The 23,418-nt window shown below is 44.9% G+C and overlaps 1 protein-coding gene across 1 annotated transcript in view; it reads left to right on the top strand.

The window, feature by feature from the left end:
• The window catches only part of LOC127567999 (spectrin beta chain, non-erythrocytic 1-like), a 211,368-nt gene that overhangs the window by 48,384 nt on the left and 139,566 nt on the right, over positions 1-23,418 (top strand). The window contains 1 exon segment of the mRNA XM_052011244.1: positions 22,637-22,830. Within this exon segment, the coding sequence (XP_051867204.1) occupies positions 22,686-22,830 (145 nt within the window). The 5' untranslated portion in view covers positions 22,637-22,685.

Raw genomic sequence — 23,418 nt, 5'->3', positions numbered from 1 at the left:
CATTGTCTTTCCTCACATCGATATGCCCTAGCATATCTGTTTGTTGTATGCCATCCTCACAAACATAAAGGTCTCTCTCTGGTGAATACTGAAGGACCTCCCCTACCTCTTCTGACTCCAGGCACATTTCCTCTTTTATCCCTGATTGGTCTGACTCTTACTCTAGTCATCCTCTTATTCTTCATAAGAGTGTAGACCACCTTAGGGTTTTCCTTGATCCTACTCATCAAGGACTTCTCATGCCCCCTTCTAGCTCTCCTGTCCATTCTTAAGCTCCCACCTGGCTACCTTGTAACTCTCCAGAGTCCTGTCTGATCCTTCCTTTCTAAACCTTAGGTAAACTTCTTTCTTCCTCTTGACAAGAAGTTCTACATCTCATGTCAACCACAGTTCCTTCACTCTACCATTCTTGCCCTGCCTCAATGGGATAAACTTATCCAGAGCCCCATGCAAGTATTCCTTAAACAACCTCCACATTCCTGCTATGCACTTCCAAGAACATGTGTTCCCAATTTACACACTCAAGTTCCTGCCTAATACCATCATAATTCCTCCTCCCCCAGTTAAATCTTTTCCCATATCATCTGCTCCTATCCCTCTCCAAGGCTATGGTAAATGTCAAGGAGTTATGGTCGCTATCGCCAAAATGCTCTCCCACTGAGATCTGAAGTCTGATCAGGCTCATTGCCTAGTACCAGGTCCAGTATGGCCTCTCCTCTTGTTGGCCTGTCCACATACTGTGTCAGGAATCCTTCCTGTACACACCAAACAAACTCCATCCCATTTATCCCCTTTAAGGAGGTGCCAATCAGTATTAGAGAAGTTGAAATCACCCATGACAACAACCCTGTTATTTTTGCACCTCCCCAAAATCTGCCTCCCGATTGTCTCCTCAGTCTCTCTGCTGCTATTGGGGGGGTGGCCAGTAGAATGCTCCCAATAAAGTGAACACTCCCTTCCTGTTTCTGATCTCTACCTACACTGACTCAGTGGACAATTCCTCCAGGACATCCTCCTTTTCTACAGCTGTGACACTGTCCCTGATCAGCAAAACCACTCCCCCACCTCTTACCTCCACCCCATTCCCTTCTGAAACATCTAAATCCAGGAATATCCAGCAGCCATTCCTGACTTCGCAACAGCCAAGTCTCTGTAATGGCCACCACATCATAGTTCCACATACTTACTCACGCTCCAAGTTAATCAGCCTTGTTCCTGATACTTCTCGCATTAAAGTAGACACTTCAGCCCATCCAACTGACTGCAATTTTGCCCTTTCAACTGCCTATCCTTTCTCGGTCTTTCTACACTCAGCATCTACTTGTACAGTAAATGAACAAAGTTGTGGTTCACTTGCGTGGCACAGACAGCAATACAGAGATTACTACCCTTGAGGTCTTGCTTTTCAGCTTCCTACCTAGTTCCCCATGGTCACTTTTCAGGTGCTTATTTCTTTTCCTACCTATGTCATTGGTACCAATATGTACCACAACCTCTGGCTGTTCATCCTCCCCCTTCAGAATGCTGTGGACCCAGAGATATTCCTGACCCTGGCACCAGGGAGGCAACATACCATCTGGGAGTCTCTTTCACATCCACAGAATCTCCTGTCTGCCTCCCTTACTATGGAATCTCCTATCACTACCACTCTCCTCTTCTCCCCCCTTCTCTTCTGCACCACACAACCAGGCTCAGTACCAGAGACCTGGTCACTGTGGCTTTCCTCTGGTAGGCCATCACCCCCCCAAACAGTATCCAAAGTGGTATACCTGTTATTGAGGGGAACAGCCACAGGGGTACTCTGTATTATCTGCCTATTCTCAGTCTTTTTCCTGACAGTCACCCAGCTACTTGCCTCCTGCAGCTTCAGAGTGACTGCCTCCCTGTAGTTCTTATCTATGTACTCCTCAGTATCCCATAGGAGCCGAAGGTCATCCAGCTGCAGCTCTAGTTCCCTAACATGGTCTGTAAGGAGCTGCAGCTGGATGCACCTCATGCAGATGTAGTTACCAGGGAGACTGGATGTCTCTCAAAACTCCCACATCTCACAAGCTGAACACACCACTGACCCTGGAGCTATTCTCACTACTCTGCACTACAGGGAACACCAAATTAAAGAAAGTAAGAAACTTACTGGAGACTTACCTTCACTTCTTCTCACCTAATCCTCTTGAACCAAAGCCTCAGCTCCCCACTCACACAATAGCCACTCCACTTATACTTGCCTTACCTTTATTTGCTGCTGTTGATAAGCCAATCAGCAGGTAACAATTTGCAAATGTGCCTCATTTAGACTGTTGCAAGGTGAAACCTCCAGCTCACCTCTTCTCAAATGTCCTGCTCCAACTCTCCAAATGTTGGAGTTAATGGGCATGTGAGAGAGAACAGAAGTAAGTAACTGTATTGATGAGAATGCTCTGAGAAGTGGCATAGACTCCAGACCCAATGATCTGTGTTAAAGAAATATGAAAAGTAATGACAGGTTGGAAAGTGTAGTACTGATCTGATGAAATTTTAATCTGCCAGTTTTATGTAACAGAGGGAATTGTTAGATCTGGGTTATGATAATCATGTTTAATAAACCACCATTTTACTGAAGTCTCTGGATTTGTTGAGGAACCAGGTCTGCTTTTAAGGCACCTATTTGAACGTGAGCAGGGAATTGGAACAGTGGGAAGACAGTCAAAGCGGAATTTAATCAAGGTATATAAAATTATGAGAGGCCTAGACAGAGTGAATAGCAAGTTCAGTAATTATTGGTCACTGAATAAAAGTAAAGGTAGAAGTGAAAATTTCACCCAGAGACCATCTGTTTAAAAGGGTAGTGGAGAAATACTCTGTTTCTATGTTTTTAAAAAAAACTCTGAGTACTTTATGCCCCATAAATCACAAGAATCTTGTCAAAGCTGAAAAGTGGGACTTGTCACATCAGTGTTTTTTGGCTGTGTGGTTACATATGGGCTAAATAAACTTGTATGATTCTACGATACTATGAAGAGAAAATGGGGCATTTATTTGTAAAACTTGGTACAGTAAAAAAATATAGATATAGTTCCTTTATTTGTCTAACTTGCCCTCGCATCAATGTTCTGTTCTGAAAAATGAAATATGATAATCTTTAACAAGCTTTTAGTAGTATACAGTATTAGTGAAATAGTGGACAGTGCAGATTGGCAAAGTCAATAAACAAGTTTAAGAGTAATGAAATAGCTGATTTGTTTGGAAACAGTTTTTCCTTTTTCTTTCCATCTGGATCAACAAGCATTCTTCACCCTTCCTGAGATGGTACCAATAGTATGTGTCACCGGATAAACTTGGACTCCAACCTATCATAGACATCCCCACCCCCTTCCCTTCTCAGCAACTTTAAACATAATTTTTCTCTTATTCTGATCCGATGGTTATCAGTCTGAAACATAAAGTCATCTTCTCTCTCCACAAGAACTGCCAGACTTGAGCATCACCATTTCTGTTATATTTCAGCTTTGCAGCATTTGTAGCTTTTTTTTTTACTTTGTGATCACTTTTCCACAAGTTGAGGATGATCTATTTTGGTTATTTTAAAAAATGGCCCCCTTAACCAAGATAAAACAGGCATATTTTTGGTTTATAATTAAGTTTGAATGTGTCACTATTAAGTTCATAAAATCTGTATTACGTCAAGGGCAAATGGAATTTGGTCAATTTCTCCAATCAAACAATCCTTCCTGAGGAGGAAGGTTGAAACTGCAGCACATGGATCCTCCCTGCAAGAGTCCATGTATGTTTTTATGCCAGGCCATATGTGCATCAAAGCAGGAAGTTTAAATTTTAATCTTTTGCTTTCTACAGTTTGTTTGAACTTGACCTGTTATTTCTGGTTAAATGATTGAATTGGTCTTTTAGAACATAGAATCATTATGGCATAGGAGGAGGCCATTCAGTCCAGTGAATCTGCTGGCTCCTCATAAAACTATCCCATTGATTCCATTCCCCAGCTCTTTCCTCATAACTCTCCAAATTAGTTTCCCTCATTCCTGTCCAATTCCCACTTGCAAACACTGATTTAAATCTTTTACCACCACTCTTGTAATTAGATCATATATTTTGCCCAAACCTTGTATTTGCTTTGCCCAGGCCTTGAATATATGCTTAAAGGGATCAGCTTTTATCCTATCTAAACCTCACATAATTTTGTGCAACACTCTTGATAGTTCTTTTCAGTTTTGTAGCTGAAATCCCTCATTTCTGGAACCTTTCCAGTAAATTTTTATTGCATCTTCTCGAAGGTCTTCACATCCATTCTTAAGTGAGGTGCCCAGAATTGGGTATAATACTTAATTTATGGTGTAACCTGAGATTCAATGTAGTTTGTACTCATTTGCCTCCATATAGGAATTCCAAGATCTCAATCACTTTTCTCACCACTCTCTTAACACGCCCTTCCACTCTGAAGGATTTGCAAACATTGGCACAGGTTCCTTTGTTCCTGCCCACCCTTGAAAACTGTGCCATTCAGTGTGTAATGTTCTTCCTTGTTCTTTCTGCCAAAATCCATCACCTTGCACATCTCTCTGTTAGATTTCACCTGCCTCTTGTCTGCCCATTCTGTGCACCATTTATGTCTTCTTGCATCCTGATGCAATCCTCCTCACTAATAGGCATAAAAAAAGCAGTATCCCAGCACTCTCCCCTGGGCTACACCATCGTCTAGTCTGAAAAAAAAGTTGCAAAACATCATTGGTTTATTACAGTAAGGTTCTGATTCAAGGAAACTGTGAAGTAAACTAATGTAAGATAGAATTTTTTTAAAGAACATGTTGACTTCGATTGACATATTAAGGAGTTGGTTGCAAACCTCTGTATCTGGTTATCAGTATACAGTTTGAAGAACAATGCTGCCTGCAGGCCAGAAGTTGCTGCATAGAGAAAGGTAAATGAACTGACAAAGCCACAGAACTGCTGTGGCAGGCAGCTGGAGAGAAGGAAAGGCCTGAGAGCAGGTCTGTCAGCAGAAAATAACTTCCCCACCCCTTTCCCGCACAACAACTGCTTAATGTAAATTGTGTGTTAACTTTTAAAGGATTCTCTTCAACAGTTGAAATTCAAGCTTAATTTAAAATTGGTTCATTTTGGAGTATGTTTTGTGGTGCATCTTTCCATAGGAGTTGGGATATTTTTCCTCAAACTGCTCCTTTAACTTTTTTGCTAATTATTAAAATGTTAAATTGATATCTGATGGCGAACTTATAATTTGAAAAGCTTCCCAAATCGGACACAGAAATAAGCCACGATATAAGAAAAAAGCTAACCTGCTGAGTGGCCTGTCGTACTAATGATGTAGTGAATTGCATCAGCAAGGTGAAAGAAACCAGCTTTTTTTGAAGACTGTCTTGGCACCATTGGACCCATGAGTAATGATGTCACCACAGGACATGCGCCCAGAGAGCATTGTGTCTGCAAGGAAAAGCAGTAAAATGACAGCTTTCCAGAACCTTCTGTCCTGCAGTGCTGCAAAGTCATATCAGCTGATGAAGCTCAGTACAGAATAGTAATATCACATTTTTTGATGCATTGCCCACTATGTGAAATTATAGTAAATCATCGATTGTATTTATGTTAGCAGCAGTTATTTCTGAAGCGTTTTTTTGTCTTTGGAACAGAAATTATTCCTCTTCATGTGTGTGCAGGGAAAAAAAAGTGTTCAAAATATCTTTAATTTTGGTACTTGCCTTTTCATAAATGTTGATATGGTGACGATAATCCTATTTGTCTACTAATTCAATATCAGTCAGAATTTTAGACTTTAATCGTGTTAGTGAATATCAAAAGTGGCGTGGGGGTGGCAGTGTACTGAAACCACAGGAAGCCTTCTGCATTACAGGAAGCTTCAGAAATCTTAAAGGCATTTATTCTGTCCATCTGTTAGCAGAGGATTCAAGTTTTCATTAAATGAATTTTATCCCACTAGTTGTTTACCTGAGTTAGAGTGCAAAAATATATACTTTTTTGGAGAAAAGATTTTTTGATATGCCCCCAGTGTAGAGATTTACCTTGTACTAACTACGTCAGTACACTGTGCAATGAATTGATCTGTATGAACGGTAAGCAAGACAAGTTTTTCACTGTACCTCGATACATGTGACGATAATAAACCAATTTCAACAATTTTTGTATTCTTCCCCTTGCATTAAAGTCAGAAAATTAGTTAAAGGAATTGTGCATAAATGTAGTGACTGGGCTGAATATCTTGTAAGATGTCAGCATTGCAGTACAGTGTAGCATTTAATGCCTGTCCCTACCTGCCCTCGAGGATGATGGTGAGCAATGTTCTGGAAACATGGCCGATCTGCGGTAAAGATATTTCTACAGTGCAGCTGGGTTGGAAATTCAAAGATATTAACCCATTGTTCGTTAATATATTTCCAGGCCAGGACAGTAGCTAACTTGAGGCTTGTGTGAACATTGAGAAAACTTACAATGGATGTGCTGCCCTTGTTCTTCTAAATGCTACAGCTGTAAGGTGTGGGAGCCCTGATGATATTGTGGGTGGTGCACACAGCAATTGATCTGTGGGAGAAAGGGAATGTTCAGTGTGGTGGATGGGGTGCAGTTTTCAATCCATGACCATGTCCAGATGCTTCAATGTGTTTCAACCTGCACATCCAAGCAGTTGGAATGTTTTCCTTCATACTCCTGACTTTTGCCTTGAACGAAGTGGAAAGACTTTTGGAAGCCAGGAGAATTCTGGGTAATGGCACTCCCCCTCTCCCCCTCCCACACCCAACTCCAGATACATTGGAGGGCCATTTTAGATGCAATTCAGCTGAAATTTGAGAAGGGACGGTTAAATTATCTCTTCCTGGAGATGGAAATTGCTCAGACTTGCATGGGTTGAATATTACTAACCATTAACAAACTTGAACCTGAAGGTTTTCCAGGTCTTACTGCATGTGGGAGCAAGCCTTTTCATGATCCAAGGAATTTGTGAATGGAACTAGACAAGCTATTATCTATGAACATCCTACTTATAACCTTCTGGAGACTTCTAACCTTTCTTGCGATTAGAAACAGATTGTGCACAGTAAACTGGGCAGATTAGTTCTTGAGTGATGTGGTGATAGCTCAGTGGGTGTAATAAGGTGTTCAGAAAAAAAACTTAAATGTATTCCAAAAAACATTTATATCCATGATGGGTAAGATCTATACTTGTCAAAGAAAATCAGCCATAGAAGAGGAATGGAATAAAATATATGGATCTGGTGCTGGAAAGAGGTACACAGGACAAAGAAAAGGTGACAAAATAGTAAGGGCTACAGAAGAGGCATTACAACATTTTACAATTATTAAGAACATCACTTGCAATCTGGGTTACTTGGACCAGCTGGTGGTAATACTGCAAATGAAAATCAGGAAATGGTTGGGGGATGTGTAATGGAGACGCAAGAGACTGCAGATGTGGTAATCCTGAACAGCAAACAATCTGCTCGAGGAACTCAGTGGGTTGAGCAGTATCTGTAGGAGGAAAGGAATTGTCAATGTTTCAGGTCAAAACCCTGCATCAGGACAATTCCTTCCACAGATGCTGCTCGACACGTGGATTTCCTTCAGGAGGTTGTTGTTGTGGGATGTGGAGATTGATTCCATCCATTATTCACATAGAAGAGGAACATGATCTGGATAGCCAAAGGAAATCCACAGTAGGGCAGCACCGTGGCACAGCTAGCAGAGCTGTTGCCTCACAGCACCAACTACCTGGATTCACTCCTAAGCTAGGGTGCTGTCTGTGTGGAGTTAGCACGTCCTTCCTGTGTGAGTTTCCTGCCAGTGCTTCAATTTCCTCCAACACTCTGAAGACCTGTGGGCAGGTATCAGAATCAGATTTATCATCACTGACATATGATGTGAAATTTGTTGTTTTGCAGCGGCAGTACAGTGCAAAGACATAAAAATCTATAAATGACAAAAATAGTGCAAAAAAAATGAGGTAATGTTCATGGGTTGATAGATCGTTCAGAAATCTGATGGCAGGGGGGAAGGTGATGAGTTTGGGTCTTCAGACCCCTGTACCACCTTCCCAATGGTAGTATCGAGAAGAGGTCATGTCCTGGATGCTGAGGGTCCTTATTGATAGATGCCGCCTTCTTGAGGCATCGCCTCTTGAAGATCCCCTCAATGGAGGTGAGGGTTGTGCCTGTGATGGATTTGGCTGAGTTTATAACCCTCTGCAACCTCTTGTGATCCTGGGCATTGGAGGCTCCAACAGGCTGTGATGCGGCCAGCTAGCATGCTCTCCATCATATATCTATAGAAATTTGTAAGAGCCTTTGGTGATGTACCAAATCTGCTCAAACTGCTAATGAAGAGGAGCCGCTGGTGTGCCGCCTTTGTGATTGCATCAGTGTGATGGGCCCAGGATAGATGCTCTGAGACGTTGATGCCCAGGAACTTGAAGCTGCTCACCCTTTCCACTGCTGACCCCTCAATGAAGACTGGTGTGTGTTCTCCCAACTTCCCCTTCCTGAAGTCCACAATCAGTTCCTTGGTCTTGCTGATGTTGAGTGCGAGGTTGTTGTTGCAACACCACTCAACCAGCCAATCTATTTCACTCCTGTACACCTCCTCATCACCATCTGAGATTCTACCAACAACAATGGTAGGTTATTTAGAATAGAATAGAATAGAATAGAATAGAATAGAATAGAATAGAACAGTACAGCACAGGAACAGGCCCTTCAGCCCACGATTTTGTGCCGAACTAATTAAACTAGTAATTAAATGCTTAACCAAACTAATCCCTTCTGCCTACACGATGTCCATATCCCTCCATTCTCTGCACATTCAAGTGCCTATCTAAGTGCCTCTTAAACACCTCTATTGTATCTGCCTCCACCACCACCACCACCACTGGCAGCGCACTCCAAGCACCCACCACTTCCTGTTTTTAAAAAAAACTTGCCCTGTACATCACCTTTGAACTTACTCCCTCTCAACTTAAATGCGTGCCCTCCAGTATTAGACAGTTTGACCCTGAGGAAAAAAAATGCCAGCAGTCTACTCGATCTATGCCTCTCATAATCTATCCTGTCTCCCCTCAGCCTCCGCTGCTCCAGAGTTGGCCACTGTAAATTGCCCTGAGTGTGTGGGTGAGCAGTAGAATCTGGGGTGAATTGATAGGATGTGCAAAGAATAAAATGGGATAAGTGTAGGTTTGGAGTAGATAGGTACATAATGTTCAGTGCAGACTCAGTGGGCTGAGGGGCCTGTTTCTGTGCTGTAAGGCTCTGACTCATAAAATATGAAACTATGAATGTTCCAAATAGCTGCCATTTTATGAATAATTTATTAGTATTGAAGGATGATCTGCAAAACTGAGATCTGAAAGCATCCAATGGAACACCATTCTAAAAGCAATGATCAGATGAAAAAATAGTCTCTTCAAAGCAACTTTAATATTGCAAAGCATCTTCTATGCCAGCAGCTCTACCTCATTAGGAGTTTGAGGAGATTTGTTCTGTCACCAAAGACTCTTGCAAATTTCTGTAGATGAACGGCAGAGCATTCTGACTGGTTGCATCACAGCCTGGTATGGAGGCTCCAATGCACAGAATCATAAGAGACTGCAGAGGATTGTAGACTCAGCCAGCTCCATCACAGGCACAACCCTCTCCACTATCGAGGACATCTTCAAGAGGCGGTGCCTCGAGGAGATGGCATCCATCATTAAGGACCCTCACCATCTGGGACATGCCCTCTTCTCGTTACTACCATCAGGGAGGAGGTACAGGAGCCTGAAGACCCACACTCAACATTTCAGAAACAGCTTCTTCCCCTCTGCCATCAGATTACTGAATGATCCATGAACGCTACCTCATTATACCTTTTTTCACACTATTTTGTAGTGGCCCGGACCCGCAGAACTCGAACCGCCATCAGCGGGCGCATGCGCGGGAGCGCGACGTAGACTAACCGCGGGGTGGGCCTTCCGGCAGGGACCTCACATCACTTCCGCCGGACATGCTCTCGGGCCCTTCTGCGAGCGCGCGCGCTTTGTTTCAGTCAGTAAAGTGTGCTCTGGTCCAGCCTCCACGTCGCTGCGTTTTCTTTTCTGCCACACGCTGCGTACGGCTACATTTGGTGACCCCGACACTCCCAGACGACATCTGGAACCCGCGACATGAATCCCAACGACTCACACAACGCAGTCTCGCTCAAGCTCCCGACTTTCTGGGCCGCTCAGCCCCAGGTTTGGTTCGAGCAGGCTGAGGCCCAGTTCAGTATCCGAGGCATTACAGCTGATGCCACGCGGTACTACTACGTGGTCAGCGTGCTCGACCAGGACATGGCAGTCTGGATCATTGACTTCCTGCACCATCCACCTACGGAGGACAGGTACACTAAGATCAAGGCACTCCTCCTCCACACTTTCAGACTCTGCCGCCGCGAACGAGCCGCATGGCTTCTGCACATGGACAGCCTGGGCGACCGCAAGCCATCCGAGTTGATGGACGACATGCTGACGCTCATGGATGGCCATAAGCCCTGCCTCCTATTTGAGCAGCTGTTCCTTGAGCAACTGCCAGAGGACATTCGCCTCCTCCTTACAGGGGAAGATTTCAGCGACCCATGCAGCCTCGCGGCCAGGGCGGACATTTTGTGGCAGAGTAAGCAGCAGGGAGCAGCTTCCATCTGCCTAACCACGACCGCGCAGCCTAAGGCCAAGACCCCACAACCGAAACCGCTGAGACCCACGGGGGACAAAGAGGAGGGTTCGGACCAATGGTGCTTTTACCATCAGAGGTGGGGGTCAAACGCGCTCCGCTGCCGTCCGCCGTGTGCCTTCCCGGGAAACAGTGGGGCTGGTCGTCGCTAGTGGCTTCGACAGCTGGCCATCGCGACAGCCTCCTGTTCCTCTGGGACCGACACTCTGGGCGACGTTTCCTGGTGGACACCGGGGCCGAGATCAGCGTCCTTCTCCCCCTCAAACATGGACACCCGTACCGCGGCCCCAGGCCCTGACCTCACTACTGCGAACGGCACCGCCATCCGGACGTATGGTTTGCGTACCATACTGCTGCTTTTCGGCCCTAGCTGTTTTACCTGGACCTTCATGGTAGCAGCGGTGTCACGGCCATTACTAGGGGCAGATTTCCTACGGGCCAACTGTCTTCTGGTTGACCTGAAAGGCCGGCGTTTGGTCCACGCTGAGACTTTCCAAACCTTCCAGCTCGGGGAAGCCCAGTTCCTGGCCCTCCACCTGGACTCCATCACACTCTCAGATGACAAGTTCACCAGGGTGCTGGTGGATTTCCCCTCCATCATCACCCCACAGTTCTCCACTACCGGTCTCAAGCACGGCGTGCAGCACCACATTCCCATGCAAGGACCACCGCTGCACGCCCGGGCCCGTATGCTTCCATCCGACAAGCTCCACCTCACCAAGGAGGAGTTCCGGAAAGTGGAGGAGATGGGGATCATCCGCCGCTCGGACAGCCCTCGGGTATCTCCGCTGCACATGGTGCCCAAGTTCACAGGAGGTTGGAGGCCCTGCGGGGACTACAGGAGACTCAACGATGCCACAACCACTGACAGATACCCGGTGCCTCACATCCAGGATTTCATGGCCAACCTCCATGGGGCTACCATCTTTTCAAAAATTGACCTGGTCCAGGGTTACCACCAGATCCCCGTGCACCCCAACGATGTACCCAAGACAGCCCTTATCACCCCTTTCGGGCTGTTTGAATTCCTAAGGATGCCCTTCGGCCTCAAGAACGCCGCTCAGACTTTCCAGAGGCTAATGGACTCGGTTGGGCGAGGCCTGGATTTCATCTTCATCTACCTAGACGACATTGGCTAGCAAGTCACGCAAAGAGCACGTGGCACGTTTGCGGCAGCTCTGCCAGTGCCTGAGCAACCAGGGACTGGCAATCAACCCGGCGAAGTGCCAGTTCGGGCTGACAGAAATCGACTTCTTGGGCCGCAGGGTCAACCAGCATGGAGCCACCCCTCTGCTGGACAAGGTCCAGGCCATCTGCCAGTTCCCCAAACCCAGCACGGTCAAGGGCCTGCAAGAGTTCGTGGGGATGGTGAATTTCTACCACCGGTTCGTGCCGGCGGCGGTGCGCATCATGAGACCCTTGTTCAGTCTGATGGCCAGCAAGGCCAAGGAGGTGGAATGGGACGCAGAGTCCACGGAAGCCTTTGAGCAGACAAAAGAGGTGTTGGCGAAGGCAGCCCTCCTAGTACACCCGAGATTCGATGTACCCATGGCGCTCACAGTCGACGCTTCCAACATGGCGGATGGCGGAGTCCTGGAGCAGCTCGTCGAGAGCCAGTGGCGACTGCTCGCCTTTTTTAGCCGACACCTGCGACCACCGGAGGTGAAGTACAGCGCTTTCGACAGGGAGTTGCTAGTGCTCTACCTAGCTATCCAGCACTTCCGGTATTTCCTCGAAGGAAGGGATTTCACCGTGTATACAGACCACAAGCCCCTCACTTTCACCCTTGCAAAGGTATCAGACCCATGGTCAGCTCGGCAGCAGAGGCACCTCTTGTTTATCTCGGAGTTCAGCACCGACATCTGCCACATCGCGTGGAAGAACAACGTGGTCGCCGACACACTGTCTCATCCCCACATCCACTCAGTGACCACCTCAGCCCCAGGGATTGACTACATGGCGCTGGTGCAGGCACAACAAGCGAACACCGAGATCCTGGCCTATTGCACCGCCGTCCCCGTTGGCCCAACAGCGGTTCGGCTCCTGTGCGGCACGTCAACTGGCAGACCTCGGCCCGTGGTACCAGCAGCATGGAGGCGACGGGTGTTCGACATGCTACACGGCCTGGCCCACCCGTCTATCTGGGCGTCCATCAAATTGGTATCAGACAAATTTGTTTGGCACAGTCTGCGCAAGCAGGTCAGACACTGGGCTAGGACCTGCGTACCCTGCCAGACCGCCAAGGTCCAGCGGCTTGTAAAGGCTCCCCTCCAGCAGTTCCAACCGACGCTTGGCAGGTTTCCGCACATCCACGTGGACATCATCGGCCCCCTGCCCGTCTCCCGGGGTGCCAGGTATATCTTTACCATGGTCGACAGGTTCACCAGAAAGCTGGAGGCCGTGCCGCTAGCGGACATGTCCACTGAGTCCAGCGCTAGGACGCTCATCGCAAGTGGATTGCCAGGTTCGGACTTACAGCAGACATCACCTCTGACAGAGGGGCACAGTTCACGTCAGGGTTGTGGACAGCACTGGCGCAGCTCCTGGGCACCCGGCTACACCATACCGCAGCGTACCACCCACAGGCCAACGGCTTGGTCGAGCAGTTCCACAGGCACCTCAAGTCAGCCCTGATGGCGCGCCTCAGAGGGCCCAACTGGACAGATGAGCTTCCCTGGGTTCTACTGGGCATCCACACAGCCCCCAAGGAGGACCTGGGCACCTCGGCGGAGTTGGTTTACGGCACCCCCCTGACGGTCCTGGGCAAGTTTGTGCCGGAGGTCCAAGGTCCAGCAGGGACGCCGGCGGAAGTGCTGACGAAGCTACGGGACAAGGTGGGGAGTCTGGCACCGGTTCCGACCTCCAGACATGGCACTACACCATCCTTTGTCCCTAGGGATCTCTGGGATTGTGAGTACGTTTTCATTCACAGGGGCATGCACAAGTCACCTCTGCAGTGGCCGTACGAAGGACCCTTCAAGGTGATCTGGCACAATGGATCTATGTGTGTCGTGGAGGTGGGGGGCCGCGAGGAGACCTTCACAGTGGACCGCCTCAAACCGGTGCATTTGGCCATCGGGCAGCCCGTGAAGGTGCCCTTGCTGCGCCGGTGGGGCAGGCCACCCAAGAGGGACACACAGACTGGGGGTCCCGCGTCCCCGATGGGCGATTCTGTGGGGGGGGGGGGGGCGGGGGAGGTGTAGCGGCCCGGACCCACAGAACTCAAACCGCCATCGGTGGCCGCAGGCACCTGCGTGGGAGCACGAAGTAGATTAACCGCGGGGCGGGCCTTCCGGCAGGGACCTCACATCACTTCCACCGGAGAGGCTCGCAGGACCTTTTTGGAGCGCGCGCGCTTTGTTTCAGTCAGTAAAGTGTGCCCTGGTCCAGCCTCCACGTCTCTGCATTTTCTTTTCTGCTACAGCTACAATTTATTTATTTTATAATGATTTTACGTCTGTAAGATCATTACTGTACTGCTACCGCAAAACAACAAACTTCACATCATAAGTCAGTAATAATAAATCTGATTCTCATGCTTCACAGCATTTACTCCTGGTCTACATGATGCTATTAAGACAAGCGACCAATAAAATCAGTTGAGAGGGAGATCTTAGTGTATGTTTGAAAGGCGGAGAAAGAGGAGGAGAGGCTAGGGGAGAGAATTCCATCATCTTGGAAATAGGTGGGTGTAGGCAAAGCCACTAGCAGTGGAGCCATAAAATCATTAGTGTGCAAAGGGCCAGGCTTGGACGAATGCACACATCTTGGAAGTTTGTAGGAATAAAAGAAATTACAGAAAAAGAGAGGAATGAAGCCATAGAGAGAGTTGCTCATGAACAAAACTATTTTGTAACCTATTAAAAATTATTTTGGCTGTGTGCATCTATGTAACTTTGAATTTACACATAACTGTAAAAAAAAAATCCAGTTTGCTGTCTGTTATACTTTGTATCCTTAAACACTTTATTCCTCTGTTCTATTTTGTTCTGAGAATGTCATAAATTCTGATGTTTAAGTGGCTACCTTGTTTTCTGGGATCTCTAAGCCCATGCATGATTGTGAAGTGATGCTTATTAATTAAAAAAAATTGCAGACAGTGAGCCAATATGAATGTGGGTTGATACCATTGGGACTGTAGCTGAAAACTAAGTATAGATGTGTGCTAGTAAGGTCAAGCTGAAAGTCAGTTTGAAGAAGCTGCATTATTCCTGCGCAATGAATCCAGTCCGTATATTTATAAAACAGATTGCTGCAGTTGCGAAGGATGCATAATGATGGAGCTGAGTGAAGATCGAAGGACAAGGGACTTTTTGATTGTAGAATATTATTGAAGTTGTTGCAGTTCCAGTGTTGAAATTTACCTATTTGGAAAAGTAAGACACTGAAGGATAATTGAAAAGTAATTTATTTTCCAAGGACTTTTTTTGTATTTGTGAGAGTAAAAGATAAAACCCTTTTTTTAATTGCCTGTGTATGTACCCAAAATCTTCTGAACCAACCTTGCATCCAATAGCACATGTAATCATGAAGGTTGTAATAAAAAATGAAACCATTTGTATGAACTCATTTATTTAAATGTTGGACGTTTGGATTTTATATTATAGTCTCTGTTAATGGTTGGACCTTCAGAGACAAATTTTAAATATGGGCCTGTTAACTGTCACTGATGTGGGCTGCAGTGCCACTTAGTGGTCAAAACGTCAAAGTACAATTCATCATTCAATTTATTTAGGAGAAGCAAATAAAATGCAAAGTTGAAGAAACAAAATGCAAGAAAACAGAAAAACAAACTTCGGTTGTAGCAAAAAAAATTGATTGCCTTATCACAGCAACCTTTACTCACCTAATAACGCTCTCGATACCTGAGTTGTGAGTTTGTAGATTGAAGTCCCACTTCAGAAACTTGAGCCCAAAGATTTAGGCTGACGTTATAATTGCATATTTCACCTTTGCGTAATTAAACTTTCTTGTAGAACTGTTTTATAACAATTGGCAGCAGTTTTCACCTATTACTCAGTAAATAGCACTTCCATATCTTGACTGAGAGGGCTACAAGTTCAAGTGACACTTGAGAACTGAGCACAGAAATTCAGACCGACACTTCAGTGCGGTGCTGAGTGAGTACTGTATAGTAAGAGGTGCTGATTTATGGTTAAAGTCTTAAGTTAATGCTGGTTTACTTTCATGATGGGCGTAAATAAGCACTAGCACTTAGAAGAGCTGCTGTAGAATTAACCCTGGTGTCCTGGCCAGTGTTTATCCCTCAGTTCAGAATTGGGACTGGTATTCCAAGACCAGCACTGATTTTGGGAATTATCCCTGGTTTCCACTGCCGGTGTTGGCCAAAGTCAGTGGAGGCATGTTTTTCCCTACCCTTCACCCTGCAGCTCACCCTGTAGACTTTTCATGGAGTGTGGTGGGGCAGTGCATTTTCTGAAGGCCTCCAGTTCTCTGGCTGGGGAATTTATTGACAAAGAGTGCACCAGGTTAAAGAGGAAAGAGTGGCTCCTGGAAAAAAAAGGTAGTAGGGATAGTCCAGGGAATTACAGACCAGTGAGCCTTGCGTCTGTGGTGGGCAAGCTGTTAGAAAGGATTCTAAGAGATAGGATCTGTGAGCATTTAGAGAATCATGGACTGATTAGGGACAGCCAGCATGGCTTTGTGAAGGGATGATCTTGCCTCACAAGCCTGATAGGGTTCTTTGAGAAGGTGACCAGGAAGATTGATGAGGGTAGTGCAGTAGATGTGGTCTACTTGGATGTTAGTAAGGTGTTTGACAAGGTTCCGCATGGTAGGCTTCTTCAGAAGGTCAAAGGGCAAGGGATCCAGGGAGGCTTGGCCGTGTGGATTCAGAATTGGCTTGCCTGTAGAAAGCAGAGGGTTGTGGTGGAGGGAGTGCATTCAGATTGGAGGGCTGTGACTAGTGGTGTCCCACAGGGATCGGTTCTGGGACTTCTACTTCTCGTGATATTTATTAATGACTTGGAAGAGGGTGTGGAAGGGTGGGTTAGCAAGTTTGCAGATGACACAAAGGTCGGTGGTGTTGTGGATAGTGTGGAGGGCTGTGGAAACTTACAGAGGGATATTGATAGGATGCAGAGCTGGGCTGACAAGTGGCAGATGGAGTTCAATCTGGAGAAGTGTGAGGTGGTACACTTTGGAAGGACAAACTCCAAGGCGGAGTACAAGGTTAATGGCAGGATTCTGGGTAGTTTGGAGGAGCAGAGGGATCTGGGGGTTCATATCCACAGATCACTGAAAGTTGCCTCACAGGTGGATAGGGTAGTTAAGAAAGCTTATGGGATGTTAGCTTTCATAAGTCGTGGGATCGAGTTTAAGAGCCGCAAGGTAATGATGCAGCTCTACGAAACTCTGGTTAGGCCACACTTGGAGTACTGTGTCCAGTTCTGGTCGCCTCATTATAGGAAGAATGTGGAAGCGTTGGAAAGGGTGCAGAGGAGATTTACCAGGATGCTGCCTGGATTGGAAAGTATGGATTATGAGGAGAGACTAAGGGAGCTGGGGCTTTACTCATTGGAGAGAAGGAGGATGAAGGGAGACATGATAGAGGTATACAAAATATTAAGAGGAATAGATAGAGTGGACGGCCAGCGCCTCTTTCCCAGCGCACCAATGCTCAATACAAGAGGACATGGCTTTAAAGTAATGGGTGGGAAGTTCAAGGGAGATATCAGAGGAAGGTTTTTCACCCAGAGTGTGGTTGGTGCATGGAATGCGCTGCCTGGGGGGGGTGGTGGTGGAGGCTGATACGTTGGTCAAGTTCAAGAGATTGTCAGATAAGCATATGGAGGAACTTAAAATACAGGGGTATGTGGGAGGAAGGGGTTAGTTAGTCTTAGGCATGGTTTAATGGTCGGCACAACATGGTGGGCCAAAGGGCCTGTATTCTGCTGTATTGTTCTATGGTTCTAAGTGGCTCTGCTTCATTATTGATTTAAATTAACTTCTCTGGTTTTTATTTGACTTTTAGTATGTGGATGTACTTATTTAGTTTTTAAATCAGGACAGTTTTTTTGCGTTTAATTTACTTTTGTGTTCTAGATGTCCATGACCTCACTGCCAACTTTGACAGTCTGTGAGTATGGGGTGGGTCTCAATTCCCGTGTGTGCAGGGCCAGCCCCTATACTGCAGTAGGCCATAGAGAAATGCAAGGAGTTGGGTTCCCAGCAGAAGATTGCACCAGAGGCCATGCTGGAGCAAACCGATGGTGCAGGGCCAGGTGACCAGTAAGTTCAGGGAGAAAGGCAGATCTCTCCCATGGTAAAAGCTAATCATGTGGTCACTATCACAATGCTGTTTGTGAGTGCCAAGAGCAAATTGACTGCCATGTATCTTCCATTGGAACGGTGACCATGGTTCAAAGATGGTTCATTGGCTGCAAAGTATTTTTGGGAGGATCATCTTTTCCCCCACCTCCTCCCCCTCCCTCTCCACCCACCCATCCCTCTCTTTTCCCTCTCTCTGTCTCTGTCTCTCTCTCTCCCTCTCTCTCTCTCCCCCTCTCTTTCTCTCTCTCGCTACCACCCTCTCTCTCTCTCTCGCTACCTCTATTTCTCTCTACCCCTCGCGCTCTCTCTCTCTCTCTCTCTCACTCTCTCTCTCCCCCCCCCCCCCTCAAGTTTTTCTCCTTTCTCTTGATGCTGTATCCATTGCACACTTATCCCTCCCCTCTGCTGGAACTAAAGCTGAACTTGATCCTGACTCAGCTGTAGTCTGTGCTTTTGGTGATGGATCCATTATATCCAATAGATTTTGTGTACATCTCTTAATATGTGGCTAATCTCTGGTGCTGTTGTTGGATATTTTCAGTGTTTATGTTCACGTTGGCAGGTTTAGTATCTTCCACTGTGTAGATTGCATATATTACCCCAAATTAGTTTGTTGAAAATGGAAAGAAGTAATGGCAGTTATGTATATATGTAAGAGAAAGAAACCGGTGGTAAATGTTGTTTGCAGAATTCCGAAAGCAAAAAGTCTGAGAGAAACAGATAAAGGAGAGGAAGAGGTAAATGACATGTGCACCAAAGTACCTCTTAGTGTTCACCCCTGAATGAAGGACTAAGCATGAAATGAGTCAATGGATCAAGAAAAAGACAGGAATTAGCTACTCAGAGTGACAGATGAGGATGAGGATTATGGGGCCAAAGAAAGGAGTAATGAACAGTCAGAAGGTAACCGAATAGAAGATGTGATGCAGTGGGTGAGGAAACATACACCTACATATTTGTCAACAATTGACTGGTAGATTCAAAACATCCATGTCCACTGATTTTAGTGAGGCATTCGTGTCAACAATTATAATTGAAGCTCTGTAAATGAGGGATGGAATTTCTCTTTGTAAACAGCTTCCTGTTGAACTGAAGTGTGGGCTTTTCGCCACGAGGTGATGCCCTTAGAGTCTAGTCTCCCAGCTGCTTAGTTCCACTGCATTGTTCTAATAACTACAAAGGTCTTGTTGAAATTATCTGTTCTTTAATAAAAAATGTACCTCACTTGGGTCAGTTGCTGGGTCTGCAGCTAGGTTTGTTCTAACAGTTTCAAAAGTGTAGCTCCCATCCCTGCTGTGTGGGCAAATTTCACGATGTCTGCTCATTTTGGCCCTGGAGACTGATGACCTTTTTTGGCACTGCTCGCCTTGCTTCTTCTGTCCCTCAGCCCTTTTTGTTCAGCTCTATTACACCCTGTGAATCCTGAAACAACAGGAGAATTGCAACAAGCAGTTACAGCAGGCATCGGGGAGATGTGGGTTTGTGGGCAAATTGAGAAAGTGGAGAAAATGTGAGAACACATGCAGGGAAGTGTGGGAAGAGGAAAGTAAGTGGAGAGGTTGGGTGGTGGCACAGAGACGGGCAGCATGCAGGTTGTAGTTGAACCTGTAATGTAGCAGTGTTGATTCTCCAAACAACACTCGCATGTAATAGAGCAGTCAAGCATTAACCTTTTCTGGCTGAAAGCATTTTGCAATTTATTTCTGGATTACTAAAATTCCTTATTAGCATAGGCTTTAGGTTTTCATCTCAATAACACTCAGCACTTGTTAGATTGTTAGTTATGAGTAAGAGGAAGGATAAAATATTTAATTTTAAGTTTTCTTTTGTTAAAGGTTTTTCTTCCCTTTTAAATAGTTAGTAAAGAGCATAAATAATAAAAGATTTTTCTTATCTTTGTGTCAGTGATGCTGGAGACCAGATTCAATATTTTTAAAAATTTTTATTTACAGCGTGGTAACAGGCCCTTCCGGCCCAACGAGTCCGCGCCACCCATTTTTTAAACCCAAATTAACCTACCCGTACGTCTTTGGAATGTGGGAGGAAACCGGAGCTCCTGGAGGAAACCCACACAGACACGGGAGAACGTACAAACTCCTTACAGACAGCAACGGGAATCGAACCCCCATCGCTGGCGCTGTAATAGCGTCACGCTAACTGCTACACTACTGTGCCGCCCCATGTCTTGGTGGCTGTAATATGGCTATTTCAACACAACATATATTTAGCTCTTTGTACTTAAGATAACTTATCGAGGCCAAAATTATGTCCTTGAGATGATGTGGTTCCTACTCAGTTAAGATCAAATACATATTTTAGAAACTGTTTCATCCTGAGAAATTATTTTACTTATGCAAATCACAATACTATTTTTGTACCGGTTGGCTGATCATTTTACACTTCTATTTTCGATTAACCTCTTGGCCTTTACCATAACATGATGTATGTCTCAGAACATTACTCCAAAATCTAATAAATGACTTAGTAATCTTTGCACACAAGTCCCTGAATATCTAAATATGTCTTCTCACTGTTTTATTAACAGAATTAACAATGGGAAATAAGGAGAAAGAAATTTTGCATCCATTCTTACTACGATGGATAAAAGTTACATCCCAGATGTAGATGTAAATAGGGAATAGGAAAAGAGGAAAATTATAATCATCAGGGAAGTGGTATAGAAGTAATTATTGGAGCTGCAGGCTGACAAGTCCCCAGACCCTGACGGACTTCATCGTGGGTCTTAAAAGAAGTTGATGTTTATAATTTCACAAAATTACCAAAATATGGGGAAGGTTCCATTAGATTGGAAAATGGCAAATGTAACCCCTGTATTCAAAAAGGTAAGGAGATAAAAGGCAGGAAACTGCATGCCAGCTAGCTTTAACATGTATCACAGGGAAAATGTTAGAAGATTTGTTTTAAGAATATTACAGCACAGTGTAGAAAAGTTCCAATATAATTGGGCAAAGTCAATGTGGTTCTATGAAAGGAAAATCGTCTTAAAAGTGCGTTATGGTTCTTTGAGGAAGTAATCTGCTGTTGCTGAAGGACACCAAGGAGAACCATGAAGGATGTACTGTACTTAAATTTCCAGTAAGCACCTGATACGGGGCTGCATCAAGGAAAACTGGGTAAAAATAAAGCTTATGGCCTGGGAGATGACATATTGGTGCAGGTGAGGGATTGTTTGGCGAACAGGAAATGGAGAATGCATAAAATGGGTCTTGTTCTGATTGATAAATGTTATGAAGGGTGTACCACAGACATTGGTATTGGGTTGTCAACTTTATACAATTTGTATAAATGACATGAAGGCAGGTGGGATAAAAAGTTGCAGAGAGAAAGCAAGAAGATTACAGTGGGCAAAATAGTGTAACATGGGAAAGTTCAAAATTGTTCATTTTGACAGATAAAAATATGAAAAAATGCTCTCATACTCAAAGACCAATGAGCAAGTACAGTAAATAGAAAAGCTCAGAGAATATTGATTGCAAGGAGAACCGAATACAAGAGGTTATGGTACTGTTGCATAGAGCACTGGTGAGAGCACTTCTTGAGTACTGCATACCAATATTGGTCTCATTTTAGGATGCAAATGCTTTGGCAGCAGTTCAGAGAAAGTTTACTAGACTTAATACCTGAAATGGGCACGTTGTCTCACAAGGAAAGGTAGGATAGGCAAGGCTTGTATCTGCTGGAATTTAGAAGAATGAGAATGACCTTGACTGAAGTAACCTGCCAAGGTTCATAAATAAGATATTGCCCTTTTAAGGCAGAGATGAGATGATTTTTTTTTCCCCTCTGAGAGTTGTGAGACTTTGGATCACTCATTCAAAGGGTGGTTGAAGCAGATTTGGATAGATTCTTCATAAACAAGGGGGTGAGAGGTTACTGGGAAGGCGAGAATGTGGAATAGCTTTGATCTTATTGAATAGTCGAGCACATTCGAGTGGCCTGATCCCCCTAACTCGTATGTTCTTGTATTAGCTCCTTCAATGGCTGTTGCCACACCTGCTACTTTTATTTCCTACTTTTACACTCTCCTTACCAACATGTGTGCAATTCTTGGTCCAGTTAAGAATTCAGTATCTCGAAGACCATCTTTTTCATAAACAAGGCCTTCCAATAGCAGAACAGAACAAATTTCTTGTTGCAGTAATAGGCATTTGGGTAAATGCATAGCAGTTGGTGACCAGGATTATAAATAATATTTGTTAATATATTAGACAAGTATTATTAAATGTGTCCTCTTCATTTTGTGTACAGTTGACGTTACAACTGGTCTAATCTTCTCTAATTTGCTATTTAGTATTTTTATTAACAAAACTTTTAAGAAGAAGGTAAGTATATGTACAATGGAATTGTTCCCTTTTTCCTTGGCTGTTGGCAATGCTCTTGGATCTGGCTGGACGTTTTGGCATTGGTGATTGCATCCACTCCTGCGCCACATGAACCTTCCACCTTTACACACCTTCCTCATAACCCAGTTCACTATTGCTGGGACTGTAATGGTCTTATTTAAATGTTGATATGTTTTTGAGCAAAATGGAAATTATGTCGATTAAGATGTATATTTGCATTAAAAGGATAGGAAAAGATAAAGCTGTGTGTTCTAAAATTCCATTTTCTTTGATTTCCAGAACTTCTTGTGAAAGGCAGCTCATGTAGAGAGGCAGCTAGGACAGCAGGATGACGGCAATAGCAACAGACTACGACAACATTGACATTCAGCAGCAGTACAGTGATGTCAACAATCGCTGGGATGTAGAAGAATGGGATAATGAAAACAGCTCTGCTCGGCTGTTTGAAAGATCCCGTATTAAGGCCTTAGCAGGTACGTGACGTACACACATTAACCCATTAGGTCAGGTTAACATCCAGTGGTGAAATAGGAGATAAGAGAATATCTTTTTTTTATTCTTCTGCCAATTTGCTCTTGTATCTCATACATGAAAGGCATTTCCTCTCTTATGGATTATGCAACAGTTTTAATCAAGCAAACATTCATTACGTGTGATCCAAAAGAGTGCAAAGGTTATTCAATCACTAAGAGACTGTGTTCAGCACCAGTACTCTTTAACAGAGACCGACCTGTGCAGCAATCAAGGTTAAAATCACGGCCTTTCAAAACATTCATCCTTCGCCCATGTCCACCCTGGGGTGTGTATATCTGCACACTCCAACTGCAGAAAATATCACCTGTGTATCTTCCTTGTCAAGCCCTATAAGTATTTTAAACGTTTCAGTAAAACTATCTTTCATTCTTCTAAACTCAAGAAGGCATAGTCCCCATGGTTAATCTCTTCTCAGTTTATAAACCCACCTTTGCTGGTATCAATCAGGTGAACCTTCACTGCACTCCTGCTATTACATGTGTACTCTTACCTAAGTAGGGAGACCAAACAGGTGTGTTCTCAGCAGG

Source organism: Pristis pectinata, chromosome 3 (assembly GCF_009764475.1).
Source record: "Pristis pectinata isolate sPriPec2 chromosome 3, sPriPec2.1.pri, whole genome shotgun sequence".
NCBI lineage: Eukaryota > Metazoa > Chordata > Chondrichthyes > Rhinopristiformes > Pristidae > Pristis > Pristis pectinata.
Note: the sequence above shows the minus strand (reverse complement) of the source record. Positions and strands in the feature narration are given on the sequence as shown.